We start from the raw sequence: 24,838 nt of genomic DNA, 5'->3' as shown, positions 1-24,838 counted from the left end.
TTAGATTGATACAAAGAAACTGACAGTTCCATTGAAGAATGTAAACGTAAGTGGTACGTGCAAGGAAGATATATCTGTTTTAACTTTAATGTGGCAAGAGTCAGAGGAATTGAGTTTATCAACTTCTGATGGAATTAACGAAGTTACAATGAATATCGTAAAAGTTGGCGACATTCATTACGTTCAATACTTAATAGTTTCCATTGCATTGGACGATGTTAATTTTCCAAACGCTGCAGGTATTTAAAATGAAAATTTAATTTAATAGATATACACTCCAACGCCAGTTTAGCGGACTGTCTAAGGGAGTCGTCCGCTAAAGCGAACAGGACCATTAACGAGTCAGGTCAAAGCACTATTCATTGCATGATAATTGAAGAAATTTTAAACTTTCATGCAATGTTCAGTTAACTTTCGCGTGAAACATTGAGAAACAGTTTCAATTTAAAGAATTACTTTAACATTAAAGAGCTTCGTAACTAAAGGTTCCGAACATTGCAGTCACGGTAATTTCAACTTTTAGAAAAGTTTCGATGCTGTGCCTATACACATTATTAATTATAATATTATTAATACTATATATCATTATATCATTATATTATATAAATTTATATTATATTATACATATAGATAAATAGACCACTTTCTTATTACTTTACTGACATAAAATCAGACCTCTGTGGTGTCTTTTCGTATCTCACGACCCAAAAAGTCTGCTAAACCGGCGTTCGAGGGTACTTCGTAAAACTTACACTGTAATTGTAATGTCCTATTATTTTAACTCTAACACACCATATACTAAGTTTTAAAAATATGCACTGAGAAGTGAGAAAACCATTTATTTGAATTAAAATTACACGGAGAGAAGAGTTGCAGTAAATTTGACAGAACGCGTTTAGTAAATCGTTTACTACGCCGATAGTGGCGCCAACTGAATGTTTAGTATAATACACTACGACACCTCTCTGTTTAGTAGAATATACTGTTTGCTCAGTGTATCTTACTATCTTACTAAACAGTGCAGTAGATGGCACTGTCTGTACCGTCAGTCCAAAACTAACGATTCTGTTTAGTATATTTAACTGCCATGTCAGTCGAATCTACTACGCCCTTCTCTTCGTGTACATTATATAAATCATAAACTTTTAAAATTTTTACTATATGCAGTCAAAAATATTCAAGTTTAATTGAAACATATTTTTTTGGTTAATTAAAAGAAGTGAATTTGTTGTTAGTTTTCCAAAAATCAAAAAAGAAACGTTCAATATGGAGGCCGAACCCCCCGTAAGGTCTAAACGGTGAAAAATGCATGTTTTTAAGAATTTTTTTTGGCGATACGCAGAAAGTTAATTTGATTTATCGCTTTGCATATAATATTTCAAAATTTAAACAATATTTCTCTAAATTTTTATTAAAAAATATTAAGAATTGAGCGAGATAATGAGATTTTCTTCAGGCGCCTCCGAATAATTGATTTGCGGTGTACGCTCTAACTCGCAACAGAATCATCCAAAACAAAAAAATCAAAGTGCATTTGTTAAAGGAGATGTTTTTTGAGGTAACGCTAGAAGCTTTTTTTAAATTACTAATTTTATAATAACAAATTTATCGATTTTTTTATATAGTGAAAATCAACTTTTTGGCTTTCAAGTGCTACGAAAAATCAAAAAATCAAAAAAAATCCTCCTAGCGTTACCTCAAAAAACATCTCCTTTAACAAATGCACTTTGATTTTTTTGTTTTAGATGATTCTTGATGATTTCTTTATGTTTTGTGAGTGACATTAGTCTGCCAAGTGTTTTTGTGTAATTGATAACTTTATGAAGTTGACGGAGAAAAATTTCTGCTTGTCTGACACCCAGTTTTTGGTTTAAGGTAATTTCAGTAGTTTTAAAAAACTCTTTTTTAATTACTAAAATTAAATAAATCATTATGAAACCTATTTTCCTTCAAAATAGATGTACTGAACTATATAAGATAATTTTTCCAAAAGATAATATCCTATTCCAGCTTGGAGAACACACTTAAAAGTCCCTGGGTGTCGCACACCCAGTGTGCGGTTTAAGGATGGATTCGTTAGTGTGCGCTTTAAGGGTTAAAGAGCTGAAAAGTATCAGTTTAGTATGTTCTAACCTCTGAGTTCCAAACTTTAATTTGCTGATGCTCATAAAAACAGAACTGTCTTTAATTTTTCTAATTTTTCAATTAATATTCTTATAGTTTAACTCAAAAGCTACAATTTCCATCACTGCAATTTTCCATTAAATCAATATACTTACTGATAATTATTCAAATATATGTGTCTTTACAAATCTTAACGGGAGCACGACAAAATGTATAAACGGATATTCGAATAAACTAGAAAACGTGCACTATTTATATTAAACTTATCAGGAAGTCAAAGAAGAAACATGTCATTTCTCAAATCCCCTAGAGAAATTAGGAAATACTATATATTTTTTTTATATTCAAGTAAAAACACTATTAGAAAAACACTGCGTATTTTTATTAATTCCATTGTCGTGCTATGTCATAACTTTAGTATTTTAGTGGATACATAAATAAAAAACCTATAAAAAGTTGAAGATGGATACGACAAAACTTATTGCCAAACTATTTTTTATTTGCTTTTGTTTAAAATATGTAATAATGGATTTTGTACAAATTTCCATTGTAATTGAGTCCACTATCATCGTGTCAAACCATTTGCACGTGGTAGGTGCGAAACAAGCAAAAAGTGTGACCGTGGCTAAAAGTTTTTTTAAAGTAGGTAATAAAGTTGAAATTTTTCTAATCTTTTTAAATATTTTTAAATAAAATTTTAAAAATGATAAAAATAAATCAGTTAATTCAATTAATAATACCCATATAAAAAAAATATAAGTTTCAGTGTCCCTTGATGATACGCCTCTGATGATGTTAGTTTTCCTGTTTACTTTTGACATCTCATTTCAATTACGCGAAAAGTGCTAATTTCACGATATCTAATGTTTATTAATAAATGTAATTTAAAATAATTATAGTTGATATGGATTGTCTAACATAAAAGAACAATTAAACAAACAGAAAATAACAAAAGTTGAAAAAGAGCGACGTAAAAAATTCTGAATGATCCTATAGAAATGTAAATAATTTAAATTTTTTTAATGTTTATGTTGGCATGCAGATTATTTAAAGCAGGATGTAGTCAATAATAATACACAAACACGGATGGAAACGTTCGTTTATTAAGAGCTCGTAGACGATCGAGACGTTCACGGTCGAAGCGATATCGAAAAGTAGAAGGAGTGCGTGCGCACACGGTAGTGACGTAGAATAAACTACTGTTAGAGTCAAGCGAGATATTAGGCGCGAATATAAAATATTTCAACACTCCCTCCCGAGATTGACTCGTTTAAAGTATAAGTAAAAATTATCAATTTTATAAATTTCAAGCTAAAATAATTTATAAGTTTCTCAATTTATTTTAAATATAGTCGTTTCAATTCCATCCTTTTTGAAGTTGAATATTCTGGACATTTCAGCATTGTCGAATTTGATATATGTAACTTCTGTAAATCTTAGGACACCTTTCGAACAGCTCATCTACCAATCTACCAATCATTATGTCTGTGTTTCATTCAGTAACTGAAAATTATTCAAAATAATTAATTTCGTCATTTAAGTATATTTATTACCATCGTCACATATCGTATACGGTCCGTCGTGTATTTATCAGTTGTTCATTTAAATTTTTCTTAGCAGAACTGTCGTTTAATCATTTATTTATTCAAACTGTCTAGAAGAGAAACTGAATCTGTCGTTATTAGGTATATATATATAGTTACGCATTGAACTTTTATCACACAACTTTGTTGTTCGTTATTATATCAGACAATTATTATGTAATTAAAAAACATTCGATATTTACACAATCGTACTTAACATATTATTTGATACATTCTTGATGAACATCCGTCATGTCATATGCCTTAATTTATTTCGCCAATAGTTTTGAACATATCGTTGCAGCTTTATTATCATATTTAACTAGTCGTTGTAAATAAACTTTGTCAACCTTTTTCGTCGGGAATTCGCTTATCGTTATAATTTTGTTAAAATATTGACTTTCATCAATAGCAATATTCAATCTCAAATTTGATTCTTAGTATTTCAAGAGATAATGTCTTTAAACAGTCGCATTACAAGAATCACATTTGAAAAACATTATTTGCTATTAGCAAAAACTTATGTTCAAATTAGCAAACAGTTCGTTTCGTCTACTTATGAAGTTCAAATATAATTTTAATTTCAGTCAAACGTTAAATTATTCATTTAATCTTAATTTATAGTTTTATCTACGTGATAGAAAACTAATCAATCGTTATTCTTTAAGAAATATCAAGAGCTTTTTCATAGAATTCCAAACAGTCATTTGTTTCCACGTTCCTTTTGTTCTTGATTTAATAACTGTTCTAATACATTTGTTGATTTTATAAAATTTATTAGCTGATCAGAATTTCGTTTACATCTGCTTCTTGTATACTGTCATGCTTTTTGTTGCCTCTAAGTCGTATTTTCATATCTAACAGACATTCAGGTTCACATGAGTTTAATTAAGATCGTTATGAGTTTTCGTTGCTAATACTGTTCGTATAAAAATTAATATTTAGATACTGTCGCATAAATTTATTTTAAATCGTATAAATTTTTATGTTGTAAATACTGGAATTATTGACCTTGCTTTCAATTTAAGAGATCTTAAACGGTCGTATTTTCGATTAAAAAACTCATCTTAAATAAATATTTTGACTTTTTACTATTTTTAACTATCATTAGTTAATCTATTATAGGATATAATTTATACTTTGTCGTCAAATATAATTGGTTATTAATTCTTCTCAACCAATCGTTTTAATTTTTAGACTCTACCGTTTGTTTAACAGTCAACTGGTTTTCACTAATCTTTAGTATAAATGTAAAATAAAATATCTGTGTCTTATTTTCGGTTCTAATGAACTCGTCTTTTATATTAGATTCTTTAAAACAATCGTAAATTCAGAAAATTTAGTTTTTACTAATTTAGACTGTTTTCTGACTATATGAGTCTCGTAATTTTCTCGTGTGAATTTAATATTTATTTATTTATACTTTTGTTCAATTCATCTCCCTCCGTTTCTAATAATCGTTTTTAGGGTTTAGTAAACTGTTCTTTATTTCATCTCCCTTCGTTTTTAATAATTCGTCTTTAAGGTTTAGTAAACTGTTCTTTATTTTATCTCCCTCCGTTTTTAATAATTCATCATTGTTTTTCTAAAAAAAAAAATCTTTCTAGGATTCTATTTGTCAAGAAATATCGAAATTATCAAACTGTCATACATATATATTTTTGTATTGTAAAAACTTTTTCGTATAAATTCTTACATATCCCTATTGAAAATCCCCATATGGGAAACCACATGGGATCCTATGTCAAAAACCATGTAAAACCCTACTTCCATGAAGGAAACCACGTGGTTTACCATGTGGTTTCCCATGTCAAACCATATGGGAAATTGAGACAGGATTTTAGTTAGGAATAGACATGGGGAATTTGAACAGTTCATCTATGCATAAAACCATATCAAATCCCACATGTTTTTCCCATGTCAAATCCTAAACCAAATCCCATGTGAAAAACATTATCCGCCTTATTGAATATCCCTACATGGGAATCCACTTGGAATTTTACAAGGGATTTCACATAGGATTTTATATGGGAATTGACATAGGATTTCATGCAAGATTTCACCTAGGATTTAATGAGACATCACATAGTATTTTATTAAAGATCCAATGAAGAAATTTTCAAAGGATTAAAAATTATTTAATAAAAAATTAAATAATAAATAGTATTAGTGTTACAAGTCATCAAAAAAGTAAAAAAACGATAATTTGAAACACGTCCTCTCTGCTACAGGTTCTCAGCTTTTATATACTTCCAGAATCGTCTCAACAGCGAGAGAAGTCACTTTCGCCACCTAGCGGTGAAAGTATAGGAGCGACAGTAATCTTTAACATTACTAAGGAAACCATGTGGAATACCACGTAGGATTCCATGTGGTTTCCTACGTGGGGATTTACATGGGATTTTACTTAGGAATTTAAGTAGAAATAAATTCCCAAATGAATTCCTAAGTAAAATCCCATGTAAATCCCCACGTAGGAAACCACATGGAATCCTACGTGGTATTCCACATGGTTTCCTTAGTAATGTTAAAGATTACTGTCGCTCCTATACTTTCACCGCTAGGTGGCGAAAGTGACTTCTCTCGCTGTTGAGACGATTCTGGAAGTATATAAAAGCTGAGAACCTGTAGCAGAGAGGACGTGTTTCAAATTATCGTTTTTTTACTTTTTTGATGACTTGTAACACTAATACTATTTATTATTTAATTTTTTATTAAATAATTTTTAATCCTTTGAAAATTTCTTCATTGGATCTTTAATAAAATACTATGTGATGTCTCATTAAATCCTAGGTGAAATCTTGCATGAAATCCTATGTCAATTCCCATATAAAATCCTATGTGAAATCCCTTGTAAAATTTCAAGTGGATTCCCATGTAGGGATATTCAATAAGGCGGATAATGTTTTTCACATGGGATTTGGTTTAGGATTTGACATGGGAAAATAATTATAAATAAATGATACTGTTTTTCACTTGGGGATTGACTTGGGAAAATAATTATAAATAAATGATACTGTTTTTCACATGGGATTCGGTTTAGGATTTGACTGGGAAAAACATGTGGGATTTGATATGGTTTTATGCATAGATGAACTGTTCAAATTCCTCATGTCTATTCCTAACTAAAATCCTGTCTCAATTTCCTATATGGTTTGACATGGGAAACCACATGGTAAACCACGTGGTTTCCTTCATGGAAGTAGGGTTTTACATGGTTTTTGACATAGGATCCCATGTGGTTTCCCATATGGTTTCCCATATGGGGATTTTCAATAGGGATATGTATATATTACAATTTAGAAGACTGTCGTCGAAAATTATTTAGATTTTAGGCTTTTATTTTATTTCTATTATATTCCACTAACTTTCGTAAATAACCAATAGTCATTTAATCAGTTTGTATACGCTACAATATAGCTTTATTTGTTTTAACAAAATCGTTATGAGAATAATTTGAATTCATCTAGAATATTGTTTACTTAGGTTCGTTAATTTTCGCTTTATTATTGTGATGTAAAAATTTGAACTTTTGCAATTGATGACATTTTTGAAACTTTCGTTAACCATTTTATGATTGTCCTTTTGTAAAATTTGGTAAAAATGTAATTTTTAGAGTATTAATATATTTTTCAGTTGTTTTCATCAAGTCGCTTTTGTACAATCGTTATTTCGGCTTTCACTTATTTTTGAGAATTTCATTATTTTGATTTGCTTTTTTTTGTAATTTACAGTAGTGTCAAAAACAATACGAAATATCTGAAGTGTTAAACCTATAAAGTTTTGTATATATAAGTTTGATGCAAACAATTCGTTTGTTTTAGGATTAAAACTATTCACATAAATATCGTTTAACCCTTTTAGTCTCATAATTAGGACAATTAAAAAATATTTAAAATTGGTATAGTACCTATGGTTTTCGGGTTCGCTGATTACGAATCTGGAATCAGATTTTCAAAATTTTTTTAATTCAAAATGGCGGAGTCAATATGGCGGACGATAAAATAAAAAATTAATCAAATTTACTTGAAAGTTGTTTAAAATTATTTTATTTATGCAAATAAATATTTATTTAAATTAAAATCCATGCATTACTGAATTAAAGGGTTACACCACCCTGAACGCCTAACAATTGGAAGGTATTTCAAAAATAAATTTTGACAAAACTATTAAAAATACAATTTTTTACTAATTATAGTACAAAAATACATATATTTAACTGCCCAGTAAAAAAAGAAGTATTGAGTGGAGCGTTTAGGAATTGAGTGAAGCTCTGAGCCAATACGGATTCGAGTAAAAACCGTATTGGGACGTTTGACTCAATCTTTTTTTCATCCGCCGAATACGGTCTTATTTTAGCATTAAAATTAAAATCACAAGACCAGAGTACACATTATAAATTGAAAGCACAATTGTCCTGGAATGTAAAAATGCCGATTTCGATAAGAAGCAGTGAATATTTGTTAAAAATTGGTAAAAGCAAAGTTTGACAAGCGCGACTGAATTTACCATGTGAATAAATGAATTGGTAAGTTTAAATGGACGAAAAGAAATCTACTGTCACCGACAGAAAGTTCCTAGAGAATGTTAAACAATGAAATTTCATTGTTTTGTTGAATTTACCACAATTCTCTAGGAACTTTCTGTCGGTAACAATAGATTTCTTTCAGTCCATTTCGTCCATTTAAACTTACCAGTTCATTTATTCACATGGTAAATTCAGTCGCGCTTATCAAACTTTGCTTTTACCAATTTTTAACAAATATTCACTGCTTCTTATCGAAATCGGCATTTTTACATTTCAGGACAATTCTGCTTTCAATTTATAATGTGTACTCTGGTCTTGTGATTTTAATTTTAATGCTAAAATAAGACCGTATTCGGCGGATGAAAAAAAGATTGAGTCAAACGTCCCAATACGGTTTTTACTCGAATCCGTATTCGCTCAGAGCTTCACTCAATTCCTAAACGCTCCACTCAATACTTCTTTTTTTACTGGGTGTAAAAAAAATTTTGAAAAATGAAAAAATATTTAAAAATGGCGAAGATATGGCGTTTTTTCGAAACTACATTTTTCGGAACGGTGTATATGATTTCTCAAAAACTTCTCAACTGATTCTCTTTAAACTTTGTACACAACTTTTTTGTACACAAAAAATTGTATTTTTAATAGTTTTGTCAAAATTTATTTTTGAAATACCTTCCAATTTTCAGGCGTTCAGGGTCAATCAATGTATTTTTAAATACCCTACAATATAGTTATAATAGTTTAATAGTTAAACAAAAATTTTCAAACAAAAAAGTTGAGAAAATGTCATTTTCCACAATTTTTAGTTTTTTAAATACCAATAATTTCGAAATTTATTATCAAATTAGGTTCAAAAATAGGTCAATCGAAGCGTTTTTTAATGCTCTAGTTAGTAACGATGATTTTAAAGTAACTTCTACATTTTTTAACAAAATTTTCAAAAAAGTCTTATTTTCCAAAATTTTTGATTTTTAAAAGTGTAATATCTCCGGTTAATATGGACGAAAAATGTTTAATTAGGGCTCAAAAGATGCGTCTAAAAAAACTCTACAAAACTAAAGAAAAACATTTATAGGTGTCCTAACATTTTTTTAAAGTTATGGGCAAAAAACGTTTTTTTGCAAAATTAAAAATAAAAAAAAAATTTAGTTAAACTTTATTAATCTATCTCAAAGTACTCTTATTTTATGTCCGCAGTTGAGATGTACAATTTAAAAAAATTCAACCAAAAGCTCTTCATGATTTCGAGATATTTATGAAAATGTGATGTTTACACACACACACACACACACATACGGAATGACATTTTTAAAAAATGTCATTTTTGAACTCCTGAGGTCAAATAACATAAAGATATGTCAAAAAATCGAACTCGAAAAATTTTCGTATTACAATACTTCCTCTATAAGGAAGTAATATGAGGAAGTAATTAAACAAATTTACTTGAAAGTTGTCACTCGGGGGTTTTTGGGGTCGCTGATTACGAATCTGGAGTCAGTTTTTCAAAATTTAAAATGGCGGATCCAATATGGCGGACGATAGATTAAACAAGTTGTTCATTTCATGACCATTTAGCTTCCTCAACATATAAAATATAAATTCGTGACGTAATTCACTTACAAAATTCTAGCAAACTCCATCTAAACATATGTATAAATAGTTATTTATGATACAAGTGCGTAAAATCGTTGATTATACGAGTGTGACGTTTGCAGCTCGAGCCGAAGGCGAGTGCTGCAAGTCACACAAGTATAATCTGATTTACGCACGAGTGCCATACAAAATTTTTTGCAACACTAAAACAACTATACTTGCAGCAATATTGCTAATATTACTGTAACTTTAGGTGTAGTGGGGAACTGTTAAATGAAGTATTCTAGAAGCTAAAATAAAAAAATGTGATTGTAAATTGTTAATTAAAAGCATTATTTCATTGTTTCTCATCAAACAGTCACAAGAATGCGTAAAGTAACCTTTTTACGCACTGAAAATCACTTTACACACTGGAATTCACTTTACACACTGCTAACGGTGTGTAAAGTAACACTTTACACACCGCTATAAAAAGAAGTACTTTACACACAGTTTTCTGTGTGTAAAATTCAATTTTACAGGTTAGTGTTGCAAAAAATAAATTATCATTAACGTGAATTGTTGAATTTTTTGTGAAAAAGAAAAATTTCTATTAATTTTATAAATTTTGATAAAAAATATACTTTGTATACATCAATCGATTCGTTTTCTTGTCAGGAATGTAATTTTGAGAATAATTAATTAAAATATTAACAGATAAAAAAATTATTTACAAAAATACAAAAAAAAATTTTTTTTGAATTTTAAAACAATTGTATAAAATTTTTTTTTAGATATTTTTGAAAATCCTTGTGTCAGATTTTAGGTATTAATGACTGCAATAAACCTGCAAAATTTCAAGACAATCCATCAAAATTTGTTTGAGATAATTTGTACACAATTTTTGTGACATACACACATACACACACATACATCTGGACATTTGCTCAGAATTGAATATACATATGTTATAGATGAAAATGAGTCCATATAACCTTCTTTTGAAAAATTGAAAATCGTCACGAATGCAAAGCTTCCTTATGAGGAAGCAAAAATAATCAAATTTACATGAAAGTAGTCTTTCGGTGGTTTTTGGGGTCGCTGATTACAAATCTGTTGTCAGTTTGTCAAAATTAAAAATGGCGGATCCAATATGGCGGACAAAATTTAAAAATCAAACAAATTTGCTTAAAAGTTGGCATTTGGAAGTTTTTGAAGTCGCTGATTCTGAGTCTGAAGTCAGTTTATTAAAATTAAAAATGGAGGATTCAATATGTTGGACAAAGAAATAAAAAATCCATAAAAAAAATTAAAAATTGACAATAAAGGACTAAATGCTGCTTCTTGGAAGTTTGTGAGGTGTGTAAATAAAAAATTTGGAATCATTCTTACAAAATTTTTAAATGGCGTATCTAATGTCACGACTATTACAATAATAATATTAAAAATAGGAGAGAAGTACACTGCAAGCCCGATCAGCGGTCAGCTCCGGGGGTGCTCGACCGCTGATCGGGCGTAAACATATAGGACCGTACGAACTGTTTTATGATGGGTTACCATTACTTGACTACTGAATTTTTTTTTAAGGGGCCAGAGCGTCTTTAATGTATACGCTACTGCCACAACTTTTCGACTCCCCTATGGCCCCTCGCCCGCCCCATCAACAAACGACGTAAACAAGTGACCACTGATCGGGTGACCGCTGATCGGGCTTGCAGTGTACTGTTTTTTGTCGTTCGTCTTTTATGATTTGTCACTTGTCTTTTGTCGTTTGTTACGACAAATATAAAAATATTGAAAAACAAAAAACAAAATTTATAAAAGTATTAAAAAATTAAAAAGAAACATTTAAAACATTTAAAAATAACAAAAAAAATTTTTAAAAAAGAGATGAAACTCTGCCATTGCCGGTCCCAAGCCCGTATTAAAAAAGAGGAGGGTGTTTCCAAATTCGTAACTTTTTATGTCCGCCATATGGATTTATGGATCCATTATTTTGAATTTTTCAAAATAATTGACTGACTTTAGATTCGTAATCAGCGACCCCAAAAACCCCCGAAAAACAACTTTAAAGCAAATTTATTTAATTTTTGTCCGACATATTGGATCCGCCATTTTGAATTTTTAAAAACTGACTTTAGATTCGTAATCAGCGACCCCAAAAATCCCCGAGAGACCATTTTCAAGTAAATTTGTTTAATTTTTAATTTTTGTCCGCCATATTGGATCCACTATTTTGAATTTGCATATCTGATTTTAGATTATTAATTCAGCAAACCCCGAGAATTTAGAAACCAACCATAATTTAAAGTAAATGTTACTGATTTAATTTTATTACGGTATAACGTTTAACCTGAAATAATGCATTGCCGTGTATAAGTTTGTTAATAACAAAAAACATAAATAATATACACTACCGTCGGGAATTATCGGTACGGCTGCACGCGCACGGCCCAAAAACATACCAATCTTTAAATCACGATTTTTTTGTAAATACAAATGTCAGAAAATTAACAAATATGCCATTCGAAAGATTATTAAATTCTACGATTAATGGCACATAACTGAAAATTTTAATAATTTATACAAAGATTGCAGCAATTGACAAATTTGACAAAAAGATTTTAAAAATACAATTTTTTAGGAAATTTTTTCAACCCCTGCACATTTTTAAAAAAATGCAGAAAAAATTTGAAACTTATATAGGTGTGATCATTTAAGTCTCATCTTTAATTTAAGACCTAAAAAATTTAAAAATCTTAATCGGTTAGCGAGATATCATTATAAACAGACGAGCATTTTCAGCCAAAAACCGTTCAAAATCGACTAATTCAATGCATTTGTCAAAAAACATGCTCGGACGTTTATAATGATATCTCACAAACCGAATAAGATTTTTAAACTCTTTTGGTCTTAAATTAAAGATGAGACTTGAATGATCACACTTATGTAAGTTTCAAATTTTTTCTACAATTTTTAAAATATGTGCAGGGGTTGAAAAAATTTCAAAAAAAATTGTATTTTTAAAATTTTTTTGTCAAATTTGTCGATTGCTGCAATCTTTGTATAAATTATTAAAATTTTCAGTTATGTACCATTAATCGTAGTATTTAATAATCTTTCGAATGGTATATTTGTTAATTTTCTGACATTTGCATTTACAAAAAAATCGTGATTTAATAATTGGTATGTTTTTGGGCCGTGCGCGTGCAGCCGTACCGATAATTCCCGACGGTAGTGTAGATTAATTTGTTAAAAAACTTCTAAACCCTATTTGTAGAAACATAAAAATAAGAAATATGCAATTATTTAAAGTTTTTTTTTAAGTTATGTTAAAAAAATCGGTGGCTTAAAAGGTGGTCAATATATCGACCACTGGGACTGAAAGGGTTAAATAAATCAAAAAACCTGTCTAAAATAACAGTCAAAATGATTACTGTTTCTTTGAAAACATAAATTCGTATATTTATATTTTTAAATCAATCTTGTGATTACTTTAGGACAAACTAATCGTTTATTATTATTTTTTATTATCGAAATAATAAATATTATTGTCGAGACATATCGTTATAATTATTGCTGCATTTTTAACCTTTAACTTAAACCGCACACTGCCGAATCCATCCTTAAACCGCACACTGGGTGTGCGACACCCGGGGACTTTTAAGTGTGTTCTCCAAGCTGGAATAGGATATTATCTTTTGGAAAAATTATCTTATATAGCTCAGTACATCTATTTTTAAGAAAAATAGGTTTCATAATGATTTATTTAATTTTAATAATTAAAAAAGTGTTTTTTAAAACTACTGAAATTACCTTAAACCAAAAACTGGGTGTCAGACAAGCAGAAATTTTTCGCCGACAACTTCATAAAGTTATCAAATACACAAAGACACTTGGCAGACTAATGTCACTCACGAAACATAAATTTAAGTACAAAATGTAGCATCCAATATCAACACATGTTCAATTTTTACGAATTTAACCGAAATATTAGAGTAAAAAGCTAGAATATGGGTGTCGCACACCCAGGGTGCGGTTTAAGGGTTAATCGGACTTTCTTACACTGAGAGAACAGAGTAGTTATCGCAACCAATAAAATGCTTACGAAAACCATTTTGGTTAGTAAACTATACTGCTGCTAATTGGATAGTTGAAGATACCATTTTTAAATAGTAAAAGATTTACCATTTTCTATTAGTAAAGGCAACTATTTTAGTTGGTAGGGACCACTAATAAAAGTTCTAATAGGTACATTTGCTTAGTTCATTTTACAATAAATAAATATATAACAACAATTATTTATCTAATATTATTCGCACACTATAAAGACATGATAAACATATTTTTTAATGTGCGAATAATATTAGAAAAGTAATTATCATTATCCTTACAAAAATAACACTGCACTTTTTCCTCGAGTATACAAAATATTCACAAGTTGCACTTATTACACGTCCTTTACATTCTTCGACTCTCGATATCTCTTCTGACAGTTTCATCAGTTTCCACACACTCGATATTCTTCTTATCACAAAAATAACAAAAAGTTAGAAACAAATAACCACATAAAACTTTAACAAATGCACTAAGAAGACAACACTATGTTATGCGTCATATGTCAAGCCGACATTTTTTTTCTCGTTTACTAACGAAAATGGTAAAGCCAACTATTTTTGTGGATGCATTTACTATTTCACATTTACTAATTCTAAATAGTTACGTTTGATATGCAAAATATTAAAACTTACTGGTAAAATTACTAGATTTTACTAACTAAATAGACGGGAGAATAAATTTTGCCTTTACTAATAAAAAAGTAGTTGCTCTAACCATTCATTTCTCTCAGTGTATGGTTGAAGAAATAATTAAGTGAATTATATTTTTCTACCAAGGTGGAAATATTATTAGGCATTGACGGAATAATAATTTGATTTAACATACTTACATTTCAGTTCCGATGTTCTGTGAAATCAATTTTTAGTTCTCCATTCGTACTTGTCTGTGTCTTTCGTTGTTGAGCTTTTAAACTGTCATTTTATAATCAAATTGTTTTAATAGTTGACTGTCGTTACTTTTTTTGTAAAAGTGTTTACCATAATATTATTACAAGATCATTTAAATAGATCAAAATTAACATTTTCGTCATAATATTTAATTTTGAAAACTGTCTTTTATTATTGGCTGAATCAGTAACACTTAGGCTTATTATTTGAGCTGACTAAACTCTTACCGGTAATACCTCTTTGTAAATTCGTAAAAATATTGTTTTTGAATTCTTGATTCTTTCGAGAGCAATCGTTTTTCTTTTTGTGACTTATATCATTTACTTGAACATTTCGTTTTGTTTAAGTATCAAGTAATTTAAAATAATTACTGTCACTTTAAAATCCAAAGGATTTTTGTAAACTGACAGTATTCAATTTGTTTTGGTCCAAAATAATAGAATTTCAAAAACAATTAATAGTTTATTCGTTATTAAATTAAAAAGAGTTTAGTCTGTTTTTCATTATTTAAACATTTTAAAACAAGAATTATTTTTCTTCTCTTCTCGTTCTTCTTTTTTGGTTTTAATAATTAGAAATAAGTTTCTCACGTCGATCAAAAAGAAAATTTATAGAATCTCATTTCGTATTATATTTGTTTCAGTTACACTTTTCAGATTTTATTTCTTGTAATTTAAGTTCGTTTTTCTTTATATTTAATTTATTGTTAAAAATATTTTTAAGGAAATAACTGTCGTATTTAAAATATAAAAACAAATCTATCGTCTGTAATTTATCCGCCAATAACTCGTAAAAATACACAAAAGGTTGTAGATTAATTTAAAGTTCAGTTATTTATTCGTTAACAATTAAATTAATTATTAAATTATAAAATAATTATAATTTATTGAAACCATTATTAATTATTAAATAATTAATACTATACTGTCGTTACTAATTCGCTAATAAAAATTTATTTTAAGTTTTCTCTGAAGCGAATTCATGGCAAGATCAGTCATTTGGTTTAAAGTTATTATTAGTAATTGTCGTTTAATTTTTCGTTAACAATTCGTTTATTTATGTACTTTTTAAAATTTATTTATTTTTTAAATTTCGTCTGAATTAAAGGAACAGTCATTATCTTAGAGTACTGGACAAATAGATTTATCTATAAATAATTCAAAGTCGCTTTAGCTATTCCTCATCGTTCATTCGTTGCTGAATCTATAGTTTTATTTTTGTTATGCATCGTCAAGGTCATATAAAAAAGGGATAAGATTCAGTCAATTTGAGTCAGCACTATCGTTTATATTTAAACTGTCATTTATGATTAAAAATTAACAAATATCCTTTCGTTATTTCCTGATTTCCCGCCATTTTCGTCTCTGATTGATCGTCAATACTGTCTTACAACTTATTGTGATCACCATCGTCTTTATTAACAATACTTTCTTTTTTTTATAAATTTATATTGCATATCATTGAAATTATAAACTTTCGTTTTTAAATTTTCTTTATTATTTACTGTCTTCATATTAACTTTCGTATTTACTGTCTCCCTATTGTATGACATTCTTAATTTATAAAAATTATTAATCTTTATTATTATTATTATTTAATTAACAATCGTCTCTACTGTCGTTATAACACATGTTGTTTTTTAATTTGTTGTTATAACCGTCTTTGACAATGTTGTCTATGAATAACAGTCGTTACTAATTGTCTCAGTTTCGTTCTGAGAGATCAAAATATCAATCGTTTCGTTAATCAATTTTCTTCGTAGTAGCTGCTTCTAGGACCTCTACTTTCTTCTGGTGAGACATTTACGAGACAAACTAATAAGTTTATATAAAACAGTCATTTAAATTTATGTTGTCGACAACCCCATCGTACAGTCGTTATTCGCATACTGTCGTAAACAATACGTTTTCTATTAGTTTACCAATCGTTTATCACCTGTAGAAATTATAAAGTCATTTATAACATTCTTAATTGTTAATTATCGAAACAATTTGTTTCCTTGATTGAATCAGAAAATAAATTTTCTGTCAACCTTCTCGCATATTCAGACTCATTATTTGTGGTAAGATTCACTGGGTTTTAAATTCCCAACGCTATTGGACGTCGCCGCCAACTGTATTTGACCCTTTTTCCACACTCATCTATTCGTTTTGTAATGTCCAATTCGCTGTTCAAGTGAATGGTACTTTAAAAACAAATTGTTAATTATATTTCAAAATAAACATTCGTTATTTGTCAAAAACTAGAAAAACTGTCATTAAATATTTTTCGTGCTTTAAGATTGTCTGCTCCTAAACCATTAAAACAGAACACATGCTAAAATGATTTGAAACTGATTCATTTTTCCAACCCTCGTTACTATCGATTGTTACGAAAAACAAACCTAGTTGTTTCAGTTTATCGGGAATAAACACAACTCCGTCCAAAAAGAAACAACCCATAAAAACGGTTTCATGTGTCTCAAAATTTTATAAATGAAATATAAAGAGTTTATAACACATCGTCATTAAATACTGTCATTCTAAAGAAAACAAAACTTTTCGTTATACATTTTATGTTTTAAAATGTTTTTCAATCACCTGAAAATGGATGGTCTCTCAATTTTGACCGGTAGTGTAGATTCGTAATTAGCGACCCTAAAAACCACCAAGTAACAAGTTTTAATCGAATCTGATAAAATTTGAATTTTGTCCGCCATATTGGATCCGACATTTTAGATTTAAAAAAAAACTTTAGATTTATATTCGGGGACCTTAAAAAACTGTTAAAAAATAAGTTACAGAATAATTTACCTCGTTTTTTGCTTTTAATTAATAAAAGTAATTTAAAATTTTTGGACCATTTGACTTTTGACAGCTCTATTGGCATTGGAAATGAAAATTTGCAAAAAAACGCCCATCGCTATCTTAAAGGACATGAATGTAGAAATCTTTTAAGCCCTAGAACGTTTAAATCTATCAAAGCAATTTTTGTTTAGAGCTCTGTCCGTGTTGACGTGCGGAGTGTCCCATAAATATTTAGTTATTTAAAAAAAATTATTTTATTTATGCAAATAAATATTTATTTGAATTAAAATCCATGCATTACTGAATTAAGTAATTTTCCTAATTGATTTAAAGCAATATTTATTAGATCCAATTATTCCATTCATTTGACTTAAATAATTTGAATTTGCTACAAATAACTATTTATTTGATACTACAAATTAAAAAACCGCTGCCAAGTTGTATATTTTTTTTATAATTTTGGTGCTCATTTCATGAACACTTTACTTCCTCATAGAGATAAAAATAATAGAAATATATGAATAACTTTTTATAAATATGGTAAAAGTGATTGAATTTTGGGTCAATCAATTTATTTTTAAATACCCTACAAGATAGTTACAATAATTTAATAGTTAAACAAAAATTTTCAAACAAAAAAGTTGAGAAAATGTCATTTTCGACAATTTTTAGTTTTTTAAATACCAATAATTTCGAAATTTATTATCAAATTAGGTTCAAAAATAGGTCAATCGAAGCGTTTTTTAATGCTCTACAAGTTAGTAACGATAATTTTAAAGTAACTTCTACATTTTTCAACAAAATTTTCAAAAAAGTCTTATTTTCCAAACTTTTTGATTTTTAAAAGTGTAATATCTCCGGTTAATATGGACGAAAAATGTATAATTAGGGCTCAAAAGATGCGTCTAAAAAAACTCTACAAAACTAAAGAAAAACATTTATAGGTGTCCTAACATTTTTTTAAAGTTATGGGCAAAAAACGTTTTTTTGCAAAATTAAAAATAAAAAAAAAATTTAGTTAAACTTTATTAAAATATCAGAAAGTACTCTCACTTTATGTCCGCAGGTGAGATCTACAATTAAAAAAAAAAATTCAACCCAAAAGCTCTTCATGATTTCAAAATATTTATGAAAATGTGATGTTTACACACACACACATACGGAATGACATTTTTTAAAAATGTCATTTTTAAACTCCTGAGGTCAAATAACATAAAGATATGTCAAAAAATCGAACTCGAAAAATTTCGGTATTACAATACTTCCTCCATGAGGAAGTAATTTTTATATCAAGGGCAGTTCCATACGAAAAGTAAATGGTGGATCACCGATTTTTCTTAAAGTTTGTAATTTTTTAGTATTTGGGGTACTAAATAACTGTGCCAAACAGTTTTGCAAAAAAAAAATTTTTGCAAGATATTTAGATTTGAAAAATCAGAAACTGAAAATAAATAAATAAATGTCAATTTTTTATAATATTAAAAAAAGTTAAGAAAAATTAATTTTTCAATAATTTGTTTAAACAATAATTTTTTATTGTTAAAAAAATATGCTAAGGACATCATGGAGTTTCCTAAAAAAAATATTTTCTCAAAATTTAAACCTTCCTTAATAAGTGGTTAAATTTTTAAAGAAGTGCTTTTTGATGTTTTTGAGAAAAAAATTTTTGAAGTTTGCGCTACGAGTTTTTGTGCGTTGCGCTAACTAAGTATCGCCTATATCAGTGTATTTTAAAAGATGATATGACCTTTACTGCTCGCCTCTAATACATTTATTAATTATATACGTATATATTATTATTATAAACAGTTTAACTATATATTTTAAACTTTTTTATAAAAATTATTTTCCTTTTTAATTGTAAAAAATCTTTTCCTCCACACTTTATCCAGGCTTATATTTCTAATTTTTTATTTTTATGGTCTTCAGTGGAACAAAAGTCAAACGTTATTGTATTAAATTTATTTTCTACTAACTGAAAAAATGCTTTAAAGAAAAGATTTTTTACATTAACCCATTGATGCCTACAGGCAAAGGAATGCAGATATTATAAAAGTAACTATTGAAATCCTGGCAATAATAATAATAATAATAATAATAATAATTTTTGTCGTTGAATGTTAAAAAAATATTTTTTTTAAAATTTTTTTTAATAAACAAATGAAGAAAAATCGATTTTTATAAGAAACTTATAGCGCTATTTGATTCTACGCTAAAAACCACTACGAAAACATATATTACATAATTTTTTAAAAAAGACCTATTGGTGTAAAAATGTTATAAACAATTAGCCTGCATTCATATTGTATGAGGTATAAGGATCGTTTTTGAAGTTAAAGATTTTTTTAAACAAAATTAGCTTAATCAAGAGAGTTTTTGACGTTAAAAATTTTTTTAACAAAATTTTTACCTCAAAAACTATTTATGTAAGTAGAAATAAATAAGAAAATGTCTTCCGAGCGAGCGAGGAGTATGACACTAGTTTATATTATAATAATAACGTATATATATTGACATGTGGGAAATTCCTCAAATTGTAATTTTTGATCGATCCTGGAAAATGAGCGATCTTACGGTATATAATTAATTATAAGAAGTGGTGTGCGGTGCGCGAACACGACTCGTTCGTTTACGACTTATTTGTTTAACGCTTACGTATAAGCGAGAGAAATATCTTGTACTCGACCTACGTGAAATCATTCTATGGAAACCGCACCATGAAATTCCGTTTGTCCTTTTAAAGAATACAAACAAGACTTTTTATCAATTCGTCGGCTCCCTGCATAGTCCTACAGCACCGGCCAGCATCCAATACCGGCCAGTTGTTATTTCTAAGATGCAATAACAAATGGCGCTGACATTACATGCGCTATTTATTTAATATTTTATCACGAGCATTTACCTCTCACGCGGCCTGTCAACTGTTTAGGGGCCGTACACATAATACGTCACGCGATTTTTGACCCTTTTTAACCCCTCCCTCCCCCTATGTCACACTTCGTCACAAATCTTGAACCCCCCCTCCCCCCTACGTCACGTCACACACGTAAATTTCACTGTAAATTTTATACATTGGACAATATATATTATATCTTACACTCTAAATTATTGAATCGCAGTTAAAAATACCTGATTTAGAAGCAAAAAGTCAGTCACTAATTCAAATAGTAATATTTTTTTTTGACAATTAGTTGAAAATAACTGATGTTTCAATACAATTGTTTTTGATTGATTCAATTAGTCATGTTCAACTACCTACATAGCACCGAAACTTTCCTAAAAATTTACTAAAGATTTACTCGCAAGCTTTGAAATATCTAAATGCAAAGTTTAGTGAAAATTGTGTAAAGATTTAAATATCCCACTTCAATAAATGTTTAGCGCGAAACTTTCCTGAAAACTTAAGTTAAATTTTCAGGAAAATTTTCACGAAAGTATAGTCGAAAATGCAATTCAAATGTTCAGGAAAGTTTCAAGCTATATTATTAAGAAAATTTGACGATAGACATTTATTGGAGTGAGAAATTTAAATCTTTACACAATTTTAAAATAAACTTTGCAAGTAAATTTTTCGAATTATGCAAGCAAATCATTAATATACAATATTTAGAAAAATTTCGGTGTTTTGTGGATAATTTTTCAGTTATTTTTAACTGATTCAGAAGCAAAAAGTCAGTCACTACTGATTGTCAGCTAAAACCATGATTTTTAACTGATTCAAATTAAGAGAATATATTATTTATCATCATATTATAAATATTATGCCAATAGATGTTAAACATGTACATAACAGATATTAAATAGTTTAAAGCATTTTTAACTTGTTTTATTTAGAAAAAGTGACATTGTCACATATAAGTTCTTATAAATCTTTGAATTTAAAAGATTGTGACGTAACACATGAGTTCACCCCCCCCTCCCCCATGTCACACTTAGTCACAATTCTCAAACCCCCTCCCTCCCCCTAGACGCGTGACGTATTATGTGTACGGCCCCTTATGGAAAGATTACTGATTCGCGTCGTAAACGTAACTAACAAAACTAATGTTTCTTGTGTAATTTATAAAGTTTGTTTCGTTTCCTGCCACTATCAAAAGTTGATTACGAATTACATTTATTTGCTTATTACGAAAACAAGAGATGAAAATAATGAAGAGACGAAGAAAAAGAAGGGCATCTAGGGTCCTGACAATATGCAGAAAGCTGTAAAAAAGTTTTTAAAAAATGTAATGGGTGCACTTCAAGCTGCAGATCAGGAAAAGACAAGTTGTCTTTTGTGCCTTGAATCTCATGAAGAAGATTGAATATAATCTTCATTGTAAAACTTGGTTCATGAAGCTTGTCTAAACATATAGGAGCTTTCAAATTAATATATTTGCGATTATTGCTTTTGTTTAACTACTAACATTTATACTGGCCGGTACTGGAGACCACATTTTTCAAGACTGGCTTTTCAGTCATTTAAAATTTAATTATTTAAGTTAATTATTACTCAACAAAATGATATTCTATTGTTTTTATTGCTTGCTTATAAGTTCCTAAATGCATATCAATAAGTATTTAACATGTGAGTTAAGGTATTCTTTTCTTATTTTAAATAATCCTTAAGGTGACGGTACTGTAGGACTCTCCCTTATATAATAATTATAAGTGTTATAATTATATAATTATAAATTTTTATAAATATAAATTTTCTTTAACCTACGGTGTTAGGTCATCGCTCTAGACCGCTACAGTGCTACCTACCGAATCAACTCCCCCTCACTTTCCCCCATCTCGCTCACCGACCGTGCCAAAATTCAACGGGCTAAAGCTTACGCTGCAGCATAGACTGCACAATGCAAATCCAAGGGTTGCATTGGTTCCCCATGCGGTTCTCCGGCGTTCTAGGGGCTTCACAGACTTTTATCTGTGACTTAAATTTTGACGAGATTTTTTCCGTACCCTTAAAAGAGAAATTCGCCCATGTCAGTATATCCCTTTTCCCGAATCCTATTTCACTAAATCCTTTTTCCCGACAAATGTAAGGCACGTATAAATACATGTATACAATAATCAAAAATATAGTACAAATTTTTGTACCTATATGTAATTAATAAAAAAATTATATACACGTATAAAATGTACGTGTAAATACATGTGTACATCTAAATCGTGCTTCCAATTCCTATGTATTATAACAAGTATTTTTATAATTTATTAAAATTATTATAATATATCTGATTCATAAAATTCTAAGAGCTCTCTATAGTATATTTCCAGGTCAAAAAATTGGTCAATTTTGACATATTTTTTAACCTACAGGTCAAATTCTAAGGGCCCACTACACTATACTTAAGATAACTCCAAGTCAAAATATTAGTCAAAATTGACCTATTTTTTAACCTACAGGTAAAATTATAAGGTCCTCCTGTTGTATACTTGAAATAACTTTTTTTAGACAAAAAGGATTAGAAAAAATGACCACCTACCAAATTCATTTCTGAAGGAATATATTTTTTTTTAAATTAGGCCGCAACGACTTTATTTGAAATATAATGGTTTTACCCACATGAAAAAGAAAAAAGTTATGGCAGTTTTTAAGATCGTAATAAAGGGTCCCTTTTTTGTGAATAAGATAACTTGAAGAGGTTTTAACGAATTTAGATTCGCAATTAGTGACCCCAAAAACCTTCGAGTAACAAGTTACAGGCGAATCCCAAGAGTACACTGAGAAAACTGGAGTATTGGACTAAACATCTGGAGGGACAAATCGTTCATATTTGAGAGTTAGCTATTGGATAACAATCTAAATATTCAAATACACCATTGACAGATATTCGTGCCATTTCTCTTGGAGGGAAAATGAGTTTATAACAGAGAGACAAATTAACCATCTTGAGAAATCCCTTCCTTATCCGGCGCGAAATGAATAAATATGGCAACCTAACCCCTAAATTAAATACATAAAATGTCAGAAAAATAAGTTCGCGCGCATCAGATCGTACACATTTTCTGCGCAACTTTTAACCCTCAGATATAATGGGAGAATATATGAGTCGTCGGATCTTATAACGACACATAAAATTTCCACAGGGGTTTGAGTTGGCCCCTGAAGGTTGAAAAATTAATTTAAAAAAAAATTTGTTTAAATTACTTCTGAATAGGAAATTTTATTGCGCATCTTTTTTCTTCTATAAAAATTTTTCGTATCTATTAAGGTTTTAGAAGAAAACGCAAAAAACTAATTTTTTTATGAAATAACATTTCATTCATTTTTTTTCTTCAACTCGTTCTAAAATGAAAAGTTATTAATATTTTTTCATGAAATTTACAGGAGTTATAGTTTATGCTACCCTTTTGGTGAAAAAATATTAAAAATTATAAATTTTTGAATTTAAAAAACAATTATTAATAATTTCTTTAATCAATGTTCAACTAATGCTTGATAATTTTTAAACGCTTCGTTTATCCAGGAAATTTTTACGGAGAACAAACAAAAATAAAATACAAGTAATTTGTTAAAAATTATAATAAAAAAGTAGTATATACGTTAACCTCAGAGTATTGTGTTTATGTTCGTAGCGCCGCGAAAATATTATTGCTAATATTTCGTAAACGGCTAATGAAATTGAAATCAAACTTTATAGAAAACTTATTTATATATCTATAAACATTTTATTCACTGGAAGTTAGTTCTCCGTGAAAATTTCCTGGATAAACGAAGCGTTTGAAAATTATCAAGCATTAGTTGAACATTGATTAAAGAAATTATTAATAATTGTTTTTTAAATTCAAAAATTTATAATTTTTAATATATATTCACCAAAAGGGTAGCATAAACTATAACTCCTGTAAATTTCATGAAAAAATATTAATAACTTTTTATTTTAGAACGAGTTGAAGAAAAAAAATGAATGAAATGTTATTTCATAAAAAAATTAGTTTTTTGCGTTTTCTTCTAAAACCTTAATAGATACGAAAAATTTTTATAGAAGAAAAAAGATGCGCAATAAAATTTCCTATTCAGAAGTTATTTAAACAAATTTTTTTTTTAAATTAATTTTTCAACCTTCAGGGGCCAACTCAAACCCCTGTGGAAATTTTATGTGTCGTTATAAGGTCCGACGACTCATATACAAGTAGATTTCCATTATCAATTCAAAATTTATTTTAGAAGGACTATTTAACTCTCTTCATAAGCAAAGGAAACATACACTTTTTGAACCTCTGAATTTGACTCTCCAGTTTTCTCAGTGT

General features: G+C 28.8%; 1 protein-coding gene across 2 annotated transcripts in view; it reads left to right on the top strand.

The window, feature by feature from the left end:
- Positions 1–24,838, top strand: part of LOC122508768 — a 115,336-nt gene that overhangs the window by 17,177 nt on the left and 73,321 nt on the right. For both annotated transcript variants that reach the window (XM_043622299.1, XM_043622298.1), the window contains exon 3: positions 5–239. In XM_043622299.1, coding sequence (XP_043478234.1) covers positions 5–239 — 235 coding nt within the window. The remainder of the gene's footprint in view (positions 1–4; positions 240–24,838) is intronic.

Source organism: Leptopilina heterotoma, unplaced genomic scaffold, assembly GCF_015476425.1.
Source record: "Leptopilina heterotoma isolate Lh14 unplaced genomic scaffold, ASM1547642v1 Lhet_57, whole genome shotgun sequence".
Lineage (NCBI taxonomy): Eukaryota > Metazoa > Arthropoda > Insecta > Hymenoptera > Figitidae > Leptopilina > Leptopilina heterotoma.
Note: the sequence above shows the minus strand (reverse complement) of the source record. Positions and strands in the feature narration are given on the sequence as shown.